Consider the following 14,862-nt stretch of genomic DNA (forward strand, 5'->3'; position numbering starts at 1 on the left):
CCCTGTCTTCCCCCACCTCCAAAATTTTTTTAATTAGCAAGGTGTGGTAGTATGCACCTATAATTTCAGCTACTTGAAAGACTGAAATGGGAGGATCACTTGAGCCCAGCATGTCAAGGCTGCAGTGAGCCATGGCCACACCACTGCAAAACAGCCTGGGCGACAGAGCAAGACCCTGTCTCAAAAAAAGAAGAAAGAAAAGTTCAGTTCAAGACATAAATTTAGTGCTCTTGAGAGAGGTTGCATTATGTGCTGGGCCTTGAAAATGATTAGACAGGGTTCCTGTCTTTGTGCCTTTGAATCACTGGAGGATGAATAGGTATCCAAATAGTTACAATATAATACAGTGCTGAAGAGGTTAGATTTTATCCTGCAAGGACGAGGTGCCACTACCAACAAGGATTTAAGCTGGGGCGTTTCACAATCAGATTTAATGGCAATGCGGATGGATGTGTTTGTGCAAACATGGAAGCAGACAGACCAGTTAGATCACCACATGAATTGCTAAAGTCAAAATGCTCAGTAAGGGCCTGACCTAGAAAGGGAAAAGAACAGGCTGAAATTCAAGCAAAATCTGAGTAAGAAAACAATCCTAGGCCGGGTGCAGTGGCTCATGCCTGTAATCCCAGCACTTTGGGAGGCCAAGGTGGTGGATCACCTGAGGTCAGGAGTTAGAGACCAGCCTGACCAACATGGCAAAACCCTGTCTCTACTGAAAATACAAAAATTAGCCGGGTGTGGTGGTGTGTGCCTGTAATCCCAGCTACTCCAGAGGCTGAGGCAGGAGAATCGCTTGAATCTGGGAGGCAGAGGTTGCAGTGAGCCAAGATTGCATCATTGCACACCAGCCTGAGTAGTAAGAGTGAAACCTCATCTCAAAAAAAAAAAAAAAAAAAAAAAAAAAAAAATCCTTAAGCCTCTCAGGACTGGCTGGATATAGGAAATGAACGTGAGGAAAGGAGTCCAGATGATTCCCAGTTTCTGAGTGACTTACAGGGAAAGTATGTTGTAGTTAAAGCCATGAAAGAGATGATATGGCCCTGGTAGCCAAGTGCAGTGGAAGAAGAGCCGTGAACCACTTACAGAGCCCCAGGAAATGCCAGCATTAGGTTGAGGATATCGAGGATATCAACAAAATGTTAGTCTAGGGTGTGGCCGGGGCTTTTGCTGTTGAAGCCGTGAAAGTCCTTAGAGTAGCGAAAGGAAAAAAAAAAAAAAAAAAAAAAAAATGCGAAGATGTCTAAATGCTACTGACCAAATTTCTACTGTTAGACAGAAATTTCACATTTTAGGTTTATAAGCCAATATTTTTGTGATTACAATTTAGTGAACAAATGCATACCTCATTGAGGGTCAACATATCTTCTACTTTGGTAGCACCACTTTCAGGCAGAGAAATCAACACAGTTTTGGCTATCTCTTTTAGAACTGTATCAATACGCATTTCACACAAGTCACTGATCTACAAGGAAGAAAAATGTAAGGAAAAAAAAAACCTTGTTTCCTTTAAAGCGGGTTTTCATCCAAAAGAAGCTTGAGTTATAAATTAATTTAGGAGGCTAAATCTAGAAACTTTAATCTTGAGCCAAGCATAATTTGGTGAACATTTTAGGAGGACATCTGCAAAGAAAGCTTGACATAAAACTAAATTTTTCTTGAGCACTAACATGTGCCATAACCTTATATGTGTTATCTCCTTTAATCCTGATTCCAGCACAGGAGGCATTGATATCCCAGTTTTACAGCTAAAGACACCAAGGCTCTGAGAAGTAAAGTAACCTGGGAAGGAACACATAGTTAGTAAAAGGCAGAGAATCCTACCCAGGTTTGTCTAACTCCAAAGCCTCTGACTTTGTCTGTTACACCATGCTGCCATCACAGACTAGCACATCTAAAATGACAGGCATGTTCTATGTAAACAACATGTCAGAAATCAATAGACAATCTTCAATTTGATGATCCTCTCATCTAGTTTATAGTAAATGCATTAATATTAATATTTAAGTACTCTCCTCTGCCACCTTTGACAGTCTACAATTATCCCATATTCTAAGCTACAGTGTGAAGTTGAACTGTCATTTTAATATATTAAAGGCAAGGTAATTCAGGGATAAGAACAAAGCAACCTTAAATGAAGACACTGATCCAGTAAAAGAAACATAAAGCATTATATTTTAAACCTAGTGGATGTCCTTTTGGTTAAAAGTCACACCCTTTAAATAATAATCAAACTATTACTTATATCCTGAGTATTCATAATAATCAATATTACTTTCATAATAATCAAAATATTACTTATATCCTGAGTATTAATGTTGATAGCTTTTTAAATGTATAGATCATACCTTCTTTAAAAGTTGATTGAACATATCCAAAACTGATTCAACTTCTCGAAAGAAGCTTTCCAGTGTTAAAGACGACCATGTTAACACTGTGAGTCCTTGCCTCAACACAGATTCCACCTAGAAACGGCACAAACACAACAGCTTCTATTATTAACAGGAGCATCTGCACTTATAGAAAAGGATTTATCACCTGCAAATATTACATGTTCTGTTTTTTACATATATTTTCCCTCTATCACACCTAATAAAGATGACTTTTTATTTTTAACCATCTTTCGCTGTCCGGGAAACAATCATGAATTTTCAGAAAAAGTGTTCATGATTTAAATTTAGTTGTTTTTTCAAAGGCAACTAAACTTTGACAAGAAACTCTTTAGAAAAAAAAAAAACAGAGCTATAAAATTGAACTAGAAAGATAGAGAGCCTAAAGAAGAATAGATGTTCCAAAATCTGTAGATTTATAGAACCAAAATCTAATTTTAAATAACAGGAAAATCAATATAAACCTTCAGCAATACCAACCTTTTTCATTTTAGGGGTCATCAGATTGACAAACACAGAAGGGACTTCCTGACATAACTCATCATAATTTTGCAGAAGACCCTGTAAGAAGTTGAAATAGCATGTTTTATTTTAATTCATTTAAAGTAGCAGTCACATTTTGATTCATGCCAGGAAGGTTTCATTATCCCTGTTTCCTCATAGTCCTGCCATCGTGACAGCTGCCTACTTAAACTTATGCTGATTTACCATACTTTGGCTGTGCCTATAAATTACCTGAGCATCTCTTTTAAACAAGTCAATAGCAATCTCTAGATCTTCATTTTTCATATTTACTATTTGTCTTTCTATATGTATATTAAGTAATTTGAATGATTTTTTGTGATATCTGTCATTATACATTTCTCCTTTCTGTTTCTTATCTTCTGACACATTAAAATATACTCATCATTGATGCCACACTTGATTTCTTGAATCAAAATAAATTAGCTTCTCTACACAAACAGAATAAGCTTTTATATTATCTCTTAGATTTTTTTTAGAGCTAATCTATGATTAACAATTTTTAGCTATTTTGTAATTTACTACATTCTGGGGTGGGAAATGCGGATTCAAGTTACTTTACTTCCAAATTAATAATCCTAAAACTGTTTCAATTTTTACCTAATAGCTTCAAAGCTCTTGATTACTCTTTCCTCTTTATATGTTACTTGTAGTTGGAAGTTTTATTTATACTTGACACTTGCTAAAGAACTTTGACCTTCTTGACATTGTTCAATACTAACTAAAATCCTATAAAACAGAATGTAAACTATACTAGCTTCAATTTATAACAGTACTTTTAAACCCAATCCTCCAAAGTCACAGCTAGCCAGTACAAAAGCCCATGCCTGGCTTTTGATGCCAAATCCAGTTTCCACAATGCCAATGTCACTCCAGTGTTTTTTAAAAAAAATAATTAAATACTATTTTGGTAAGAGCTAAAGCTATTAAACTGTTGGAAGACAACATGGCATAAATCTTCATGACTTTGGATTCGAGAAAGGATTCTTAGATACGACACCAAAAACACAAAAGACAAAGTAGATCAATTGGACTTCAGCAAAATTTAAAATATTCATACTTCAAAGAACACCATCAAGAAAATGAGAATACAATCCAAAAATGGGAGAAAAAATTTGCAAATCATATATCTGATACAGGACTAGTATTAAAACCAAAAATGAACTTTATAATGAAAAAAATAGACAAATACTCAATTTAAAAATGAGCAAACGATCTGAATAGATGCTGCTGAAGGAAAGTATGCAAAGGGTTAGTAAGCACATGAAAAGATGCTCAACCATCACTAGCCATTAGAGAAACAAAAACAAAATCAAAAGGAGATACCACTCACACTCACTAGGATGGCTATCATAAAAATGACAACTAATAACAAGTGTCAGCAAGGATGGAGAGAAATTGGAACTCTCATACACTGCTGGCAGGAATGTAAAATGATAGTCACTTTGGAAAACAGTCTGGCAGTGCTTCAAAAGGTTAAACATGGAGTTACCAAGTTATTGAAGCCCTCCTTTCAGTATATATCCAAGAGAATGAAAACATACATTCACACAAAAACTTGTATATAAATGCTGACAACAGCATTACTAATAATAGCCAAAAATTATCTAATAGAAACAACTCAAATGACAATCAACTGATAGAATAGGTAACTAAAATGTGGTACACTATAACCATACAATCAAATATTATTCAGTCATAAAAAGGAATAAAGTATTGAGACATAAAATGGTATGAATAAACTTAGAAAATACTAAGTGAAAGAAGCCAGTCACAAAAGACATAAATTTTTTGATTCTATTTGTATGAAATGTCCAAAATAGGCAAATTCATAGAGACAGAAAGGAGATTAGTGGTTGCCAGGGACTGGGTGTGGGGACAATTGAGGGAAAATGGGGAATTAATGCTAATGGGTTAGGGAGCTTCTTTCTGGGGTGATGAAAATGTTCTGATTGTGGTGATGGTTATGCAACTTCATGAACATAGGCAGACCCAGAAATATTGCAGGTTCAGTTCTGGACCATCACAATAAATCAAATACCACAATAAAGTCAGTCACACAAATGTTTTGTTCGCCAGGGCATATAAAAGTTATGTTGAAAAAGATGTAAAGGACCTCTTCAAGGAGAACTACAAACCACTGCTCAAGGAAGTAAGAGAGGACATAAACAGATGGAAAAACATTTCATGCTAATGGTTAGGAAGAATCAGTATCGTGAAAATGGCCATACTGCCCAAAGTAATTTACAGATTCAACAGTATCCCCATCAAGCTACCAATGACCTTCTTCACAGAACTGGAAAAAAACACCTTAAACTTCATATGGAACCAAAAGAGAACCCACATAGACAAGACAATCCTAAGTAAAAAGAACAAAGCTGGAGGCATCACGCAACCTGACTTCACACTATACTACAAGACTACAGTAATCAAAACAGCATGGTACTGGTACCAAAACAGAAATATAGACCAATGGAACAGAACAGAGGCCTTGGAGGCAATGCCACACATCTACAACCAGCTAATCTTTGACAAACCTCACAAAAACAAGCAATGGAGAAAGGATTCCCTGTTTAGTAAATGGTGTTGGGAAAACCAGCTAGCCATGGGCAGAAAGCAGAAACTGGACACCTTCCTGACACCTTACACTAAAATTAACTCCAGATGTATTAAAGACAAATATAATACCTAACACCATAAAAACCCTAGAAGAAAGCTTAAGCAAAACCATTCAGGGCATAGGCATAGGCAAGGACTTCATGACTAAAACACCAAAAGCATTGGCAATAAAAGCCAAAATAGGCAAATGGGATCTAATAAACTCCAGAGCTTCTGTGCAGCAAAAGAAACAATCATTAGAGCGAACCGAAAATCAACAGAATGGGAAAAACTTTTGCAATCTACCCATCTGACAAAGGACTAGTATCCAGAATCTAAAAAGAACTACAACAGATTTACAAGAAAAAAACAAACAACCCCATTCAAAAGTGGCCAAAGGATATGAACAGACACTTTTCAAAAGAAGACATATATAGGACCAACAAATATATTTTAAAATGCTCATCATCACTGGTCATTAGATAAATGCAAATCAAAACCACATTGAGACATCATCTCATGCCAGTTAGAATGGTGATCATTAAAAAATCTAGAGACAACAGATGCTGGAGAGGATGTGGAGAAATAGGAACGCTTTTACACTGTTGGTTGGGGTGTAAATTAGTTCAACCATTGTGGAAGACAGTGTGGCAATTCCTCAAGAATCTAGAAATAGAAATTCCATTTGACCCAGCAATCCCATTACTGGGTATATACCCAAAGGATCATAAATCGTTCCATTATAAAGACACATGCACACATATATTCATTGTGGCACTGTTTACAATAGCAAAGACCTGGAACCAACCCAAATGCCCATCAATGATAGATTGGACAAGGAAAATGTAGCACATATACACCATGGAATACTATGCAGCCATAAAAAATGATGAGTTTGTGTCCTTGGTAGGGACATGGATGAATCTGGAAACCATCATTCTCAGCAAACTGACACAAGAACAGAAAATCAAACACTGCATGTTCTCGCTCATAGGTGGATGATGAACAATGAGAACACATGGACACAGGAAGGGGAGCATCACACACTGGGGTCTGTTGGGGGGGGCTAGGGGAGGGACAGTGGGGTTGGGGAGGCTGGGGAGGGATAACTGGGGGAGAAATGCCAGATATAGGTGACGGGGGATGGAGACAGCAAACCACCTTGCCATGTAAGTACCTATGCAACAACCCAGCATGATCTGCACATGTACCCCAGAACCTAAAGTACAATTAAAAAAAAAAAAGAAAAAAGGCATATTGATACTGTAATGTAGCCTATTAAGTGTGCAATAGTATTATTTCTTTAAAAAATGTACACACCTAGGCTGGGCGTGGTGGCTCACACCTGTAATCCCAGCACTTTTGGAGGCCAAGGCAGGTGGATCATGAGGTCCGGAGTTCAAGACCAGCCTGGCCAAGATGGTGAAACCCTGTCTCTACTAAAAATACAAAAATTAGCTGGGTGTGGTGGCATGTGCCTGTAATCCCAGCTACTCAGGAGGCTGAGGCAGAGAAATGCTTGAACCTGGGAGGCGGAGGTTGCAGTGAGCTGAGATCACTCCACTGCACTCTAGCCTGGGCAACAGAGCAAGACTCCATCTCAAAAAAAAATGTACATACCTTAATTTAAAAATACTTTATTGCTGAAATATGCTAACAATCATCTGAGCCTTCAGTGAGTTGTAATCTTTTTGCTGATGGAGGGTCTTCCTTCAATGTTGATGGCTGCTGACTAATCAGGATGGTGGCTGCTTAAGGGTGAAGTGGCTAAACGAGAACAATGACATTTGCTGTATCAATTGACTCTTCCTTTCACAAAAGATGATTCTGCAAGCATGCCATGGTGTTTGATAGCATTTTACCTACAGTCGAACTTTCAAAATTGGAATCTCTCATCTCAAACCATGCCCCTACTTTATCAACTAAGTTTATGGAATATTCAAAATCCTTTGTTGTCATTTGACAAGGTTCACAACATCTTCACCAACAGTAAATTCCACCTCAAGAAACAACTTTCTTTCCATGTTTAACTCCTGGCTGGCAAAAAATCAAAATGAAAAACCACTTTGCTTATCCATAAGAAGCAACTCTTCCTTTGTTCAAGTTGTATCATGAGATTGCAGCAATCCAGTCACATGTTCAGGCTCTACCTTTAATTCTAGTTCTCTTGCTGTTTCCACCACACCTGCCATTACATGGAAGTCTTGAACCCCTCAAAATCATCCGTAAGTTTAGGAATCAACTTTTTCCAAACTCCTGTTAATGTTGATATTTTGACCTCTTTGCATAAATTACTGTTTTTAATGACATCTAGAATAGTGAATCCTTTCCAGAAAGTTTTCAATTTGCTTTGCCCGAACCATAAGAGAAATCATTATCTATGGCTGCTATAGCCTTATAAATTTATTTCTTAACTAATAAGACTGGAAAGTCAAAATTACTTCCTGATTCATGGGCTGCAGAATAGATGTGTTTGTAGGCATGAAAACAACATTCATCTCCTTGCACAGCTCCATCAAAGCTCTTGAATAACCAGGTGCATTGTGGATGAGCAGTAATATTTTGAAAGGAATTTTTTCTTTCTCAGCTAAAGGTCTCAACAGTGGGCTTAAAATATTCAGTACACTATACTGTAAACAGATGGGCTGTCATCCAGGCTTTGTTGTTCTACTTATAAAGCACAGGCAGAGTAGATTTAACATAATTCTTAAAGGCGCTAGGATTTTCAGAATGGTAAATGTGCACAGGTTTCAACTTCAGGTCAGCAGTTGCATAAGTCTCTAACAAAAGAGTCAGCCTGTCCTTCATAGCTTTGAAGCTAGGCATTGACTTTTCCTCTCTAGCTATGAAAGTCCTAGATGGCATCTTCCTTCAATAGAAGGCTGTTCTATCTACCTTGAAAATCTGCTGTTTAGTGTGGTCACCTTCATCAATGATCTTAGCTAGGTCATTGGATAACTTGCTGGAGCTTCTACATCAGCACTTGCTGCCTCACCTTGCATTTTTATGTTGTGGAGATGACTTCTTTCGTTAAACCGTTAAACTCTTCTTCTGCAACTTCCTCACTTTTCGCAGCCTTTATAGAATTGAAGAGAATTAGAGCCTTGCTCTGGATTAGGCTCTGGCTTAAGGGAATGTTGTGGCTGGTTTGATCTTCTATTCAGAACACACAAACTTTCTCCACATGAACAATAAGACCATCTTTCAGTTTTGGGGTTTTTGTGGGGCAGGGGGTTGAGGCAGGGTCTCATTTTGTCACCCAGGCTGGAAGGTAGTGGATGGTTCACTGCAGCCTCGACCTCCTGGGCTCAAGTGATCCTCTCACCTTAGCCTCTTCCAAGTAGCTGGGACTACAGGCATGCACCACCACCTGGCTAATTTTCATATTTTTTATAGAGACAGGGTCTCATCATGTTGCCCAGGCTAGTCTCAAACTCCCGAACTCAAGCGATTCACCCGCCTGGGCCTCCCAAAGTGCTGGGGTTATAGGTGTGAGTCACCATTCCCAGCCTTGTTTTACTATCATATCACTCATATGTTCACTGGAGTAACACTTCTAATATCCTTCAAGAACTTTTCTTTGTATTCATAACTTGGTTAACAGTTTGGCACAAGAGGTTGAGCTTTTGTCTGTCTTGGCTTTCAACATGCCTTCCTCACTAAGCGTAATCACTTATAGCTCTTTATTTCAAATGAAAGATGAGATTCTTCCTTTCACTTGTACATTTAGAGGCCAATGTAGGGTTATTAATTAGCCCAATTTCAATATTGTTGTGTCTCAGGGAGTAAGGAGGCCAAAGAGAGAGCAAGAGATGGGGGAATGGCTGGTCAGTGAGCCAGTCAGAACACACAACATTCACCAGTTAAGTTTGTGGTCTTATGGGGGCATGGTTCATGGCATCCTAAAAGATTATGAAAGTAACATCAAAGATCATGATCACAGATCACCATAACAAAACCATAATAAATTTTAAAATTGAAATATTGTGAGAATTACCAAAATGTAATAGATGTGAAAAGAGCACATGTTGTTGGGAAAATGGTGCCAACAGACTTGCTCCACACTGAGTTGCCACCAACCATCTATTTGTAAAGAAAGAATGAAATAACCACAAACGGCAACAAAGCAAAGTGCAGTAAAATGAGTTGTCCCTGCATACTAAGACCATTGAATTGTATACTTTAACTGGGTGAATTGTACAGCATGTGAATTATAGTCAATAAAGCTGTTCCTTTTAAAAACTGTTTTGGATGTGTATACGTGGATAAAGACAGTGGAATGATGACAGCGGAGACTCAGAAGAGAGAGTGGGTGGGAGGCAGGTGGATGATGAGAAATTAATGGATACAATGTAAATTATTCATACATTGACTTCTCCTCTCTAGCTATAAAAGTCCTAGATGGATACCCTAAAAGCCCTGACTCCACCACTGTACAATCTACATATGTAACAAAATTGCACATGCACCTCATAAATTTGTACACATAAATTTTGTTGCTAAAATTTTTTTAAACTCTTCAGAGCATCTCTATTCTAATACTTTTACCTTTTTTTACTATTGCTCTTAATGTTAAATATTAATATAATTGTCATTTTAAGTATAACTTCTTGTGGGAAAATTTTTTGAAATATTCTTTGATATTCTTCTTAGATTAGTTTCCAGAAGAACTTCAATATCAAGCTGTCCATATGTTCAGACATGGACTTTTACTAAACCAAGAGAATTAAATATAATGACTATTAAAATGGCAGATTAATATTACTCTTCCCATCAAGAACCAGGAAAAGTCCACAATTTATTTATTATATTATTGATTATAAAAGTAGATTATAAAATTATACATTTTGTACCACAGGAATAGAGTTCATTTTCTCATTGAATAATCAATTGTTCCATTAATTATCTTATAACCGATATTTAATCAGTTCTCTATTATTAGAAGACTCCAGTCCTTTACTATTACCAATTGTACTGAGAAAAAAAGTCCTTGCATTTATATTTTTCTCTGCATTCCCAAAATACACGTCCACAGCCTTCCAAGAAAAGAAGAGTTAGTACAGCTTGCTGTTTTAACTGGCTTTCTAAAGAAATTCTCATGTTACTTAACTCTTGTTAAACATTTTTAGAAACTGTGTGTTAGGATTTGAATAGACTTTGATTCCACCTTTTTTTTTTTTAATGGAGGCGGAGTCTCATTCTGTCATGCAGGCTGGAATGCAGTGGCACAATCTCGGCTCACTGCAACCTCCACCTCTCAGGTCCAAGTGATTCTCCTGCCTCAGCCTCTCAAGTAGCTGGATTTACAGGTTCACGCCACCACACCTGGGTAATTTTTCTATTTTTAGTAGAGACCATGTTGGCCAGGCTGGCCTCGAACTCCTGACCTCGAGTGATCCACCCACCTTGGCCTCCCAAAGTTCTGGGATTACAGGCGTGAGCCACCATGGCCAGCAGCACATTTTAATGTCAGTTTTTGCCTGCTGTTTTCATTTTGTTAGATTTTAATTTGCCACACTATTGAACTTTAATTGAAATAATGCTCCTTTTTACCCCACAATGTTGAGAATCATCACTACTTATATAGTCACCCCACTTTATTAATTTATATCTTATAAGTACTCTAGGATAAGTATATTATAAAATTTAATGCATAAGGTCTATAAAATCACATTAAGAATATTTTTTAAAACTTGCTATTTCATCACTGTCATTATCTGGAAACCTAAATCTGATTTCTGATAATTTTCTCACTTTTTGCTTTCCATTTTCAATCTTTTCTTTGGTTTGCAAGTCAGTGTTTTATTTCTATCAAGAATCAACATATTAACAAATTTTCCCTCAATGCCATGAAGCATAACTTCAGGGATATATTTTTCTTTTCTTTTTTTCCTCTTGAGATGGAGTCTCGCTCTGTTACCCAGGCTGGAGTGCAGTGGTGTGATCTTGGCTCAATGCAACCTCCGCCTCCTGGGTTCAAGCGATTCTCCTGCCTCAGCCTCATTAGTAGTTGGCACTACAGGCGCATGCCACCACGCCCAGCTAATTTTCATTTTTTGTATTTTTAGTAGAGACAGGGTGTTTCACTGTGTTAGCCAGGATGGTCTCGATCTCCTGACCTCGTGATCTGCCCGCTTCAGCCTCCTAAAGTGCTGGGTGAGCCACTGTGCCCAGCCAATTTTTATTTTACCAAAAAAATTCCTTCAAAAATAATTCCAAAACATAATCTATCTTACCTGCAAATACAGTTTATCGGCTTTCAATTTGCTTTCCAACTTTAGCAATCTCTTTGCCTTTTCTGGTACATCCAACTTCATTTTTATCATGCACTTAGTTTCCTGAACAACTTCCAAAATTTTGGGATCAAAATTAACCAGCAACTTTCCTGTTTCTGGATGTCGCACAAAAAGTGTGGCTTGTAAAGCTACAAATAAATAATGATTGACATTACTCATTCTGGATTTCCTTTCTGCTTCCAGCTCTGTTTATATTTCTGTCTTGCCCTCTGGACTAACTTCTTGAGGGCAAAGGAAACATTTTGGATGCCCCAGGTGCTAAGGCACAGTGTCTGGCACATACTGAGTACTCAAAACTTAGATAAATGAATGAAGAGTGTCTGCAAAGCCATAAAATCAGATTCAGGGAGAGAAAAATTGACCAGGAATGGTGCTTTGTGCTGTGAACTGCAATATTTTTCTGAGTGGGTCGAAGAGATCTATAACACAATGTTAGTTTATCTTCTGGAATATGACTTGACCCCTGGGAAAGAACCAGAAGATGGTTAGAATCACAAAAGATGCCACACCTCATTTCAAACCCTTTCCCACTCAGACTCCAAACTGGCTTCTTTAAAGAGGTTTATTTAAATTAAATCTCCATCCTGAATTTCTGATAATTAGACTCAATATCAGTAAGAAATATTTATTTAACACCATTGAGTTGTGAACTCCTAGAATGGAGGGGAAGATGTTTTACACTACATCTCACATAAACATCATTAATAAAAATAGGCATTTTCAGATACGCATTTTATTATAAATTGAAATACATAAGCCCAAGCAGTTCTTAGTGGGTAGCCTTCCATTATTTGTTAGCCTAACACGAAGAACTTCTTCGGACATAATAATAAAACACTTATAGATGAGTATGTGCTAGCTTGAATTACATCTTGTATTAATAAACACTACTAACATGAGAATTTTATCACGATCACCGAATCTTCCAAACCTCACATTGTTTTGTTGAATATGGTCACATCAACAAAACAAGGTGAGGTTTGGAAGATTCGGTGATCGTGATAAAATTCTCTAGTAAAATAAAATAGTCTGTATATCTCTTTGAAGTTAGTTGAGTTTTGCTCATCAGATAAACTCAGTCTTGACATGGCTCTTAATGATGCAGGTTTCATGACAATTTCAACTAAAAATGTTACCCAACTCATATGGAATCTTTCTAAGATGGGTTAGAAATCACTTATCCTAACAGAAAACGAAGCACTGCATGTTCTCACTCATAAGTAGGAGTTGAACAATGAGAACAGATGGACACAGGGAGGGGAACAGCACACATCAGGGCCTGAGGAGGCAAGGGGAGGGAGCGCATTAGGACAAATTTGTAATGCATGCAGGGCTTAAAACCTAGATAACAGGTTGGATAGGTGCAGCAAATCACCATGGTACATGTAACAAACCTGCACGTTCATACATATATCCCAGAAATCCCAGAACTTAAAGTTATTATAAAAACAAAGAAGTCACTTGTCCTCCCCTAAAAATTCCAAAAGAACTTTAAACATTGAAATCTGTCTTCCTTAAAACTGTAATGAACTTGCTTGAAAAGGCAAAAAGGTCAACAAGACAACTAAAACAGACCAATATTGACAGCCGGGAAGTCTGCTCCGGGCACGAAAGACGAGCATTTCATCCTGTGTGAATCACCATCAGGGAAACTACAGAGCAACCAACTAAAGGAGGCTGATGCTACGTATCCAGTTATTACTACAAGCTCCTATGTGGCTGAGTACAGTCACATCAATAGAGCAAAGGAAGCCTTCCAGAACAATTCATTTCTGAAATGAAATGAAAGAAATTAAGAATTCTACTGACTGTTTTGCTGGTGAAAAGAAATATGAAAAAATTTCACTTTGTATTGAAAGTGTGAAAGACTTCTACTTCATATTGTTCATACGTAACCACTTCTCCTGGGCATCAACTCATTGCAGTGAGTATACTGCACCCAATAGGGGCCAACCAAGGTTCTCAAGGGGAACAAACTCTTCAGAAAACTTGATAAAATTATTATTCATCAAAATTATCTCATCTCTACTTACTGGACATTTTAAAAATATTTTAAGAGCCGTAAGCATGCCTGGCACCATTCTTGTCACTGTTAGAAACAGTACGATATAATGGTTACGAGAACGGATTTGGGAGCCAGACTATCTGAATTTGAATCTTGTCTCTGCCATTTACTAGCTGTGTGATCTTGGGCAAGCCACTTAACGTGTCTGTGCCTCAGTTTTCTCATCTGTAAAACAAGGCTAATAATAGTTCCTTGTAGGGTTGCTGTTAGGATTAAAGGAATTTGCATAATACCTGTAACGTGCTGAGACAAAGCCTGGCACACAGTGAGCACTGTATAAATGTTACCTGTGACCATTATTCAAAGGATATAAGATGAAACAGACATACAGGATAAGCTTGGAATGTGTAAGGGAGACAAGATAGATCTATAAAGCAGTAAGAGTATGAGAAAGAGTTACAGAAAAAGTGTGTGGAGGACTCTGAAGGAACAAATTATTTTCTGCCAGGAAGAATAAGGAAAAGCTGTATGAAACAGGTGACTGTTGAGCTTCTTTTTGAATATGTGCAGATAAGCGAAAGGGCATCAGGGGCAGAAAAACCAGCAGGAGAATAAATTTTTAAGTGCACAGCATTGCAGAACTAAAAAACAGCATATCCTTCAGTTGTTAAAATTCTCTTTTACCTTTTCCCATAGTGTGAGTTTTAAGCTCCTCTCGAAGCTCCTTTGAGAGTGTTGCTCCATAAACAAGCTTTCTTTAGAATCCACAGGGTCCTACCATACAGCACAGCACCCAGAAACAGCTGGCCTGATAAAAGTGGCTTATTAAAGGCTTAACTGTGGTTCCCGTTAGGGACCACACCCTACAGGGCTGGGACACTGTCCTCGAGGATGCAGGTATGCTCTGAATCAATGGCCTGTAGATAACTGCCATGTCTCCACACAGCAAAAATACATGAGTTGGAACCAAGAGGCAGAAGTAGGAGTGACTCCTCTCACCATCATTCCAGTAACCCACCTACAGAGCTTATGCTTCCTGTGCCTGCATGCTGTG

The 14,862-nt window shown here is 37.8% G+C and overlaps 1 protein-coding gene across 1 annotated transcript in view; it reads right to left on the reverse strand.

The window, feature by feature from the left end:
• DNAH8 (dynein axonemal heavy chain 8) overlaps nt 1-14,862 on the reverse strand; it is a 338,863-nt gene that overhangs the window by 249,144 nt on the left and 74,857 nt on the right. The window contains exons 17-20 of the mRNA XM_064360442.1: nt 11,744-11,931; nt 2,868-2,948; nt 2,346-2,462; nt 1,343-1,462 (exon numbers count right to left, since the gene is read on the reverse strand). Of these exons, the coding sequence (XP_064216512.1) occupies nt 1,343-1,462; nt 2,346-2,462; nt 2,868-2,948; nt 11,744-11,931 (506 nt within the window). The remainder of the gene's footprint in view (nt 1-1,342; nt 1,463-2,345; nt 2,463-2,867; nt 2,949-11,743; nt 11,932-14,862) is intronic.

This window comes from Aotus nancymaae, unplaced genomic scaffold (genome assembly GCF_030222135.1).
Source record: "Aotus nancymaae isolate 86718 unplaced genomic scaffold, 86718_ANA_hifiasm-v0.15.2.pri h1tg000040l, whole genome shotgun sequence".
Classification (NCBI taxonomy): domain Eukaryota; kingdom Metazoa; phylum Chordata; class Mammalia; order Primates; family Aotidae; genus Aotus; species Aotus nancymaae.